The 10,058-nt window shown below is 42.4% G+C and overlaps 1 protein-coding gene across 1 annotated transcript in view; it reads left to right on the forward strand.

Moving 5' to 3' along the window:
* The window catches only part of jdp2b (Jun dimerization protein 2b), a 7,916-nt gene extending 2,146 nt beyond the window's left edge, over positions 1-5,770 (forward strand). Inside the window, exons 2-4 of the mRNA XM_017302022.1 lie at positions 3,685-3,902; positions 4,007-4,111; positions 4,758-5,770. Of these exons, the coding sequence (XP_017157511.1) occupies positions 3,708-3,902; positions 4,007-4,111; positions 4,758-4,949 (492 nt within the window). The 5' untranslated portion in view covers positions 3,685-3,707 and the 3' untranslated portion in view covers positions 4,950-5,770. The remainder of the gene's footprint in view (positions 1-3,684; positions 3,903-4,006; positions 4,112-4,757) is intronic.
* The last annotated feature ends 4,288 nt before the right edge of the window (positions 5,771-10,058 follow it).

Below are 10,058 nucleotides of genomic sequence, written 5' to 3' on the forward strand. Positions count from 1 at the left end.
CACACACACACCCCGGAGGATTGCAAAACGCTGTAACTTAGCACGAGCTCGAAGGCCCCGGCTGAGTGCAGACGATAATGATGATCGCCAAGACCTTGGCCTGGAGATTGAGAGAGCACGCCTTGGCTGCAGATTCTCTTCTCCCTGCTCTTATTCCTGTAAATTCTGTGCTTTTGTGAATTTACAGGAATAAAAACTCTTAAAGTTGTAATACTTTCTTTTATAAAGTAGAAGCTTATAAGAGTAGAGCAGCCTTGGAAAATCTGCGCCCTTTCCCAGGGTTTTCACACAGTTTGGAAAAACAAGTAAGGGAATATAGTTTGACACTTCATTCCCTAATTCCATTATCTAAATTTCCATCCATCACCTGGTTTTCATGTGACGTAAGAGCTGCCCCAAAATTATAACTTTTGCATTTATACTTTGACCACTGGATAAAGTACAAACTTTTAACTTAATTTAAAAGTGTACCAGAACCCATACAGCGCCGCTCCCCGCCTGTGCTGAACCTCTAAATCGAATAAGGATATCGGGCCCCTGGCCGTGCCTCTGGCTGCAGGTAGGAGCCTGAATTCCTTGGCCCCACTAATTGCGTTCAGGAAACGGACACGTTTAGTAAAGCTGAAGACGGATAAATTATGCGAGCAGACAAGACCGGTGAACTGCACCACCTGCCCTCCCTTCACCCCCAGGCGTATCCTTTCTTCACACACACCTGCCTCCTGCTAAGTCAGATCACACAGACATTTCTCTTGGGCTGAACGCCAGAGAATGAATAGAGTCGGGTTCCATTTCTCTGCGCGTGATAGTTGGCATTTCCGCTCCCGGCTCCTGCACCCATACTCCCTGGTTTAGTTTTGTAGGTGACGGCCCGGAACGGTGCGGCAGTAGCTCGTTCTGCTCTGCCGCTGAAGTGCAGTTGCGTCATCCAGACACTGACCGCTAATCGTTAGCTGCAAGCTGCTGCTCGGAGGGTAGGGAAAAAAAACACACACACACACAGAAATACCCTCCTTTTCAAAAATATAGAATTCACTTTGACTCATCCTTTAGTGTTGTCATTACGCGCTGCAAGGCACGCATCAGCAAACTCCCACCCCGCCCCCCGTGTCAAACAGACGGGGCTTCTGCAGAGTTTCATGTCTCGAGGCTCGGATTCGCTGTCGAGTTTGCGAGGGGGATTTTCACTCTCTTGAGACGAAGGTTAAAAGCAGCGACGTTTCTGCTCAGCTCTGGAGGGAGACTTTCCAAGAATAGAACGATATGAACTTTTCTGGAAAAGCTTTGCAGCTTGAAATTGTTTTTTTTTTTTTTTTTTTTTTTTTTTTTTTTTTTTGCTGCTGGCAAACCTGCCTCCAGACTGCTTTGTTTTTTTCTGATTTGACTCCCCGCAGACAAGTAGTGCTGTTGATGTTTACATGCTGAATAAATGCGGTGGCTTTTAACTGCAAGCTTTGGACAAGCTAGACTACAAAGTAATGAGGACTTTCCATTCAGAATATTTTACAAGAATGAAATAAAAACATTTCTATAACTTCTAAACTGAGGTTTATTCTGGCTGTGAGCTAAATTAGCATTGTCATTGCTCTAAAGTTTAGAGTCTAAACTCAGTTTTATAGTGACTGTGCTCTCACACATGTTGTGACATCATCATTGTTTAACATAAATAAATTATAACCTCTCAGAGCAAGAAAGTTCATTAAAAATATTTGTTCTATTACACTTCTTTGTAAAATTGATATCGGCAAATTAAAAGTATTACAAAAACCACTAACGGAAGTCTTCCACAAAAATTCCGATTTTTACATCTGTACCTATCGATCAGAAATGAGCACAAACACGCCTAAATCCTCAGCGATCATTTGAGGTCTTGGTTTGGTCTGCAGCCGACGCAGTGGATGTCTCCCGGTCTGTACCCCTTGTTCTTTGACATCCTGTCTGCAAAATGAGAAATCCTTGAACACGCCGCCTACGCCTAATCTCTCCTGGGACTGTCACAGGGTGGGGAGCAAGGATTTTCTTTTTCCTCTCTCTTTATGTCTTATTCCTCTTCTCTGCAGTAAAAGCAAACGCTGGCTGCCAAGTAATGCAACTTTGAATAAATGTACAGTGGAAGAGACAGAGGAGGGAAGGGCTGCGAGGACTTGGGTAATAAAAATGAATCATGAGCCACTGGCTCCATTCCCTAGAGCAACAGAAATGTCATGGAGGACAATTAAGAGATATTTAATATATACTATTACATGTAGAGACGAAGCCAATCACGGGGAATTTCAAAGTTATCTAAGGTTTGTTTACGATGTATTTACCTTTTGTGCAACGTTCTGTGACCTCTACACCAGAGCCTGAAACCCTTCCAGTATTGATTCACTTGTTTGGTCTCCATCATGCATTACAATCCCAACTGTGAAACCAGACTTAGTGCATGAGCAGGGTGGAGCTCATCAGAGCCGAGTTACATAACCCTGCGTTTTTATGACCTCCTTTACTGCCTTTGTAATAGACTTGAGTTTTTAAACTATACTGGTTTGAGGGGGGGGGAAGAGGACCAAAGAAAAATAGTCTAACTTTCAATCCAGTCGTTGAGGCAGTCGGATAGTAAACCCACCAGCAGAGTTAGCTGTTTTCGCAGCGCCTCACAATACACGTCTTTGTTGGTTCCATATGAGAGGGGCTTTGTTCGGTCGGAGGCGAATCTGTGGAGGTTTCAGCTGCAGCTGAAAGCTCAGGAAGCAAATGTGAATAAAGCTATTAATCTCAAACTTCCAGGGCTATCATGTGCCCCCTTTTTGACACTCGGCGTAGCCCCGGGGTTTGCTCGCTAGTCTCCGTCTGTTGTCAACTCGAGCTTCTGGTTGATCGGACTTCAGGTGCGAAGGTGTTTTTGTGGAAAAACGATTTGCTCCTGCCCGTTTTCTTTCCCTTCTCCCAGATTGCAGGGCTGGGCAGGGTAGAGTCTGTTCTCATCTGGTTTTTATTTGACCGTCAGAGGTTTTCCAACTCAACTCGACCTCAAAGCAATTATAGCGACGTCTTAATTCCCCGGCCTCTTCCTTTTTTATTCCTGCCCCACCGTGTCCCTAATTCCTCCCTGATTGCGTTAAAGATGGCTGTGGTCAGGCCCTGTAGAACTGCCCTAAATTATTGGAAGAAGGGCGGTAATTGAATGCACCAGCTTTTCTTTGATCTGCTGTGATTCTCTCCAAAAAAAAAAAAAATGGACACAGACGTCCAAAAGCAATAAAGTGATTGGAGCCATCGCTGTTTTGTTTACGCGATCAGAGCGAAGGCTGCCCAGGCTTCCTTTTGCATGCGAAACTACATCAATGAGTGTGTAACTGCTGACGGTGATGAGTTTTTTTTTTTTTTTTTTTCTTTTTTACCAGCAGCTGACTAAAAAGATAACACAGCTTTGAAAGCTGTCGACTTTCGATTGCATTCTTGGAACTGGCAACCTATATTTAAAGACTTCTGATGACAAAGACAGATTTTTTTTTTTTGTTTCAGAAGATGCATTTGATCATTTTCAACAGGATGGGCGTTCCTCTTTCTTTTTCTGTACATTTAGTCAGTCGCACCTCTTAACTGGCAGTTTTACAGCCGTCTAAATACTGGATTGCTCGACTGTGAACGTCCCCGCTAATCCTTCCCCGTTCCCTTTTTCTTTTTTCTCGCAAACCACAGCGACGGCTTTGGCCGGGTTGGACATGATGCCGGGACAAATACCTGACCCTTCGCTGGCGGCAGGCTCCCTGCCCAGCCTCGGCCCGCTGGCGGGCATCTCGGCCACCACCCTCACCGACCAGCTAAAGCTGGCAGACTTTCACCAGCTGGGCACCATGCTGTCGCCGCTGCATTTCCTGGGGAGGCTGGGGAAGAGGCCGCTGGCCATCAAGACAGAGGTGAGGAAATATGTGACGCAACCAGGACGGACGGGCGAAGCGGAGCTCAGGTCAGCATATATATAACACACAGGGAGTGACTGTCCCCGCATGATTGTTTGCAGATGGACGAAGACGAAGAAAGAAGGAAACGAAGACGAGAGAAAAACAAAGTAGCGGCAGCGAGGTGCCGAAACAAAAAGAAGGAACGCACCGACTTCCTCCAAAGGGTGGGTTCATGACTCAGCCACATGTACCAAGTAGCAGCAGAGAAGTTGGGGTCAAGAATAAACTGACTTTGTTTCACTAAGTTTCAGAAATAGCTTAATGCAGCTCTACACCATTATAATGACCATTAAGGCGTCTGGTTACGTTTTATTTAACTAGTTTAATTTCAAGATTCGCATGCAAACGTTCATTTCATGAATACGAACTCATGGGACAATTGGGTAACAAAATTCCATGAGTAAAGAGAGTAGGAAGAGAAAAGATATCTTCTATAGTCCGTTTCTACTCGTATTACAAAAACAGGCGACCATCTTTTTGGGAGTTGCCAAAAAAAAAAGTCTGCAGCATCTTTTTCAACAAAAGTAACATTAAATAAATTTGTGTAATTTTATCCTACTTATCACCATTTTTAAAGATGGAATTGGCAGTGAAATTTTTTTCTGGCTATGCACTACATTGAAAAGGATAAATTGCTTGCAAAATTGAATGGTTTTGATTAGGAAGCCATTAAAAACATAAAATATATATATATAATTTTTTTTTTTTTACCAAAGTCAGTACTTTTTTCACTCTGCAAGAAACATCAGTGTGTTAAGTTTACTACTTTCACCGCCTCTATGCGTCTAATGGTTCCACGTCTCTCTTCAGGAATCGGAGCGCCTGGAAACGGTGAACTCGGAGCTGAAGGCCCAGATCGAGGAGCTCCGTCTGGAGAGGCAGCAGCTGATGGTGATGCTCAACCTCCACAGGCCCACCTGCATAGTGCGGACCGACAGCGTGAAAACACCCGAGAGCGAGGCCAACCCGCTGCTGGAGCAGCTGTCCGCCGAAACCAAGTGAGGCCCCGGGAGAAGAGAGGACTCAAAAGTCCTGGAAGCTGAACTTTGACTGCCGAGACAGACGTCTGCACAAAAACAAAAACAAAACAAACATACCTGGCAAAATTATTCTGAATGAGCACTTGAGCTCCAGGCTGGAGACTTTTGCCCAAAGAGCTGAGGTTGTGGGGCTTCCTCAGTACTGCTACCAGGAGCTGGCTCTGTCCATTGGGGAGACTGGAAACACCCACTGTGCCTGTCATGTTGTTACTTCGTCCATCTTTTCCTTAAAGGGACCAATGGAAGTAGACGATCCGGCTGGAGAACGCCCAGAGGATTGACACCAACAGCAACATGGTGCTCTGTTACCAAAGCCCTGCGTATATTGACTTAGGAGTTCTGCAGTCTTCCTACGTATTCTAGTCACATTACACAGGTGTAGAGCTTTTAGGTTACAGCACCCAGTACAAAAAACACACCAGTGGGAGAACAGTTGTTTTTTTATTTTATTTAGTATTTTATACCCTGCCTCGACGACGGCAGGTACCGGTTGATCCGATTCGTGGTGGCGCTGGCGTCATGAGAAGCACATATTCACAAATTGTTTACACACTTATTTTTTAGACTTGTGTTTTCATTATTGTACTTGTTTTATACGGCTTTGTATACATGAAACATACAAAAATGCTTCGTTAATCACTTGATGTGATTTTTGTCTTCCCCCCCGTCTTTCCTAACCTGTCAGACAGCTGCAAAAAGAAGCAGCTGAGTGTCTGCATCTGTATCTATGTACGAACCTGCATATCCTGAATAGATTAAAGTTTATTTTCTAACGAAAAGAAAGTACATTGCTTTTTTTAAATTTTTTTTTTATGCTTCTGATAAGCAACTGTTTTGAGTTTTCCGCAGAGATCCGCTATCATGACACCATCGCGATCAAATATCAAACGTTGGGTGATCACGTTTTTTTTCTTCCATGCAGGCGTATTGCCAGAATCAGGTCTTTAACTTTGATTTTGCACAACTCCGAGAGGGTCAGTCACGCTTTCATTTCCTTCTCTTTTGATTGCTTCGTTTTTATTCCTGGATCAGCAGAGAAAATGTGAAATGTGCAGACACGGCAGATGTTTGACTGACTAGGATCACCTATCACTCTACTACTTGCTGCCAATCACTGATTGCCTCTACCAAGATACTTTGAGTAAATTCTCTGAGCTGAAAGCTTATACAGACTGGCTGATGTCCAGAATTTCCGACTGCACTTTTATGGAAAACAGATACAATTCAGCTGCAGAAATCATTAGAAACCCTCTGAAGGTCTGTCTGTTTGCTGCTTTATCCACAAATCCAAATGAAAGCCACAGTATAAAAAGGAAAGTTATCACAGCTGACTTTCATGGGGCCAATCTAATAGTTAAATCTGCAATATTATGATAATATGTTTTTGCAGTGAATCCATACCGCTACCAGACAATGCAGCCTCTGTTGCGTCTTTCATTCCTGCCTAAACATGTGGTGTCATGGCTTGCCGCCCAGCCAGCATGCACGAGTTCGCTGCCCTGGAGTGCGAAGAGAGACGCATTTCAGGTGTCGCTTGCAGAGTAAAAAAAAAACGCACAAACAGAGGAGGGATCGGGCCACTGAAAAGCAGAAACGCTACACTGGAAGGGAAAGGCTAAGTAGTCTGCTTTCAAAACAATTTGCGTCTCGGTTCCCAAAACACGGTCCCAACGCAAAAACTCCCTGCAGCTCGGATCACACCGAAGCAAATTATTTACATTTAATAACTAAAACGCAGACAGACTGAATAGCAGATCAAACTATTGCACATATTGAATATGTCTCAACTGCAGTCACTTATCAGCAGTTCAGCGTTTTAAACAGCTGGAGGCAGAGGGCTGTGTAGCCATCTGGTGGTTCTGCTTTTAATGTGGTACTGTTAGTCTGATGGCAGCAGTTTAAAAAAAAAAAAAAACTGAAGAAAGTGTGACGGGTTTTTGTTAGTTTTTAGATCCATGTTTCTGTAGCAGATGTGAAACAGGTTCTGGATATAGACAACAGAGAGACGGTACAATGACCTTTTGCAGCTCCATCTTCTGACAAATCACACTGGGTCTTCAGATTTCAATTTTTAATCTAAGTTATGGCCTTTGAGTCAGGTTGTTCTATCTGTATGTTGTGCAAACACTCCTGAAGTCTAGTTAAAAGGATCTTTCATAACTACTTTTGGTCATGGCTCCATTTTGAAATGGAACCATTACCAATGGAATTGGAATCCCATCATATCCTGTTACAGGATATGATGGGATTTTTTTTATTTTTATTTTATGTGGATGTAGAGTTTTTAGAAAGTGTCTCTCTCCGGTGGTCATTTCACAATAAACAGGCCAGTTAACTTAACAGTCCTATTTCTTGGACTGTGGGGGGAAGCGAGTATCCGGAGAGAACCCACGCATGCGCGGGGAGAACATGCAAACTCATTTTGTGTTTCTGTCAAAAAAGGCCTGACGGTCAAGATGAGCGCTATGACTGCGATTGATGGTCAACATCGCCCTCTAGTGGACACTGTTAGGAACTTCACAAAGGAAACTGTACAAAAGACTGATTTTGAATTTCTTTTTTCTTATTTGACTTTTGAACTATTTCATAAGGACAGGTTGTTTTTTCTGAAATTTGTATTTATTTATTTTTAACATTGAAATGAAAAAGGTTGAGCAGGCATTGTTTTATGTTCTCCAAAAAAAGTTTTGGAGAAATTTTATTTGGTCACTAAGGCTTTCGTTAAAAGAGATATTGCCTCCAGCACGTTTCCGGGGTTTGCCTCTCCCGGTTTTCTCTTCCAGAGGGATTTTCCCCTGACACAAAATCCCTGCTTGTGTCAGAAATCTTAGAGGAACCGAAGTTCCTTGAACACCTCGTCTTGAGGTAGAGGCTTACTCTTGCAAACCCGAAGGTGAAATTCTCTGTTTTCTAGTTGAGAACCATTTCAGTTTTTGTACAGTTTGGTAATATGAACCATTTTTTAAATGTCTTGATCTGGGCATTTTGGACTAATTAATAAGCATTTTAAGTGTTTTGCACCCGCATAAAATTGTGTTTTAGAGCTATTTTGTATGCCACTGACTTCCTTATTCTTGCATTCTTAGTTACTGTTCCCTTTTCTTGTGGTTTTTTTATCTCTTTTCCCTTCCAGATGTGACAAATCAGACAAAGAGCCAACTCTGTGTAGAGTATTCCCTGTAGGCCGGTCAACAGTTGTTGAAGGCATATTTCTGCTCCAGCTTCAAGTCTGTTGCAGACTTTTTAAACAGGTTGGTTTTCCTCCAGGACTGTTGCGGACTCGTGAACCTCCGACACCAACCAGCTGCGTGGCCCCTCACCCGTCAGCGCCATCGGTCCCGGGTCCGCCGCTCCGTTCTCCGAATACGAAACACTCTTCAGGTATGACAACTGAACAGGAGCGCGAAGAAAAACGGAGCAAGGGGCCCACATCAAAAGAGGCGAGCGAGGCGAAGAATGGGGCCAGATGCTGCTGAATGAACGCTCTGAATGAAGCAGTTTGTAAAGGAAAGAGCAGGCTCATGAATAGGGATGCTCAGCATTACTTATGCAGGCGCCGCAGAGCCGCGACAGAAGGGTGTGTGCTGGTGAATTGTCTCAAGGTGTGATATCCAATTGGTTTCTGTCAGGTGGCTCGAGTGGCAACAAGGAGACAATGACATGAATGTACCTGTTCTGTGTGTCACGTGTGTAAATGGCTTTATTTGCTAAAATTGTTCAACAGTTCAGTTCTTTACTCTCACTGCGGCAATGAATTTACTAATTTGGAGCGACAAATGATTTTTTAAACTTTTTTTTTTTTCTCTAGGATGGAGAGATTTTTAATAATATTTAAAAGCAAATAACTCTGAGATCATGTTAGATTTTATAATCCATCATGTAATTCACAGAGTACAGAATAATACAGACAATGACCAAAACCTGTCCATGCAGCTTAGGCATGAAGGCATTTTTCTTCATTCTTTTCCCTAAGATCATGTAACATATTCTAATTTAATTTAATAATTAATTTTTGTTTTTAATCCATGTGTTAATTTGATTATGTTTTCATTTTTATGCTCTGACTCTGAAGCACTTTCTGGGCCCAACTTGACAACAAATTCAATTTAAAACAGGATTTGGATGAAAAACCAAAAAGAGACTAAGATTAAACTTAGCTTCAGGAAACTCTGCTGAATTCATCGATGATTTTACCTGGATAGTCGACCAGATTCCTTAGAATTAGAGGAATTTATTTAGCGACCTATAGCTTTTTAAAAATAGTTCCCAATTTTTTTTTAAAGACATTTCTGAAACTTAAAGGTACCAGTTGTGATTTGTGTTTTATATTGCCGTTCTGCTGGATCACCCAGTTTGTATTTTTTTGTTGTTATGGTCCTCGTAGGTCTCAGTACATCCACACACAGGTCAGCAGGTCGTTTTCCATTTTATTGTTGGCAGCCTCCTAGTAGACGTAGAGGATTTTCTCCCCAGTGAATTAAAAAATGATTTTATAGTAGTATGCTTTAATGCAAAACATAAAACAAAGTGTTTAAAACTTAAAAAATAAAATAAAATACAATTTCTTAGACATTCTGGAACAGCCTTTTAGTTNCTGATCATACAGAGTTCTTATAAAATGGAATTGAAATAATTAGCCTGTTTAGAAGAGAAGCAAAACAGAATAATTTAGGTAAATTATCTCTCTGATGTGGCTTAATGAAAACAAACACCTAGCTGCCAATTTCTGATGGGCCATCTTTCATCTGAATGGACACAAAGACTTGAAACCCACGTCTTATTGAGCAGTCTGATTGTAAATTCACAGATTTGGCCAAATTTCCAAGACAAACATAAAAAACCTGCCAACAAACCCTCTCAGATATCTATGCACCCCCGGCACACGCTGCCAATTAGCATGATCTCCAAAGCGCTAATGGAATCTTGAGCCGTCATAAAAGTAAATAATTAAATTAAAGGGGCTCTTGTGTCATTGTTTGCTGTATTTGGACCCATTAGAACCTCCAGTATTCTCATGGTAATTGAATGTTTCTGCGGGGGGAGTGAGGGAAGGGGTGTGTGTGTGTGTGTG

This window comes from Poecilia reticulata, linkage group LG21, assembly GCF_000633615.1.
Source record: "Poecilia reticulata strain Guanapo linkage group LG21, Guppy_female_1.0+MT, whole genome shotgun sequence".
Lineage (NCBI taxonomy): Eukaryota > Metazoa > Chordata > Actinopteri > Cyprinodontiformes > Poeciliidae > Poecilia > Poecilia reticulata.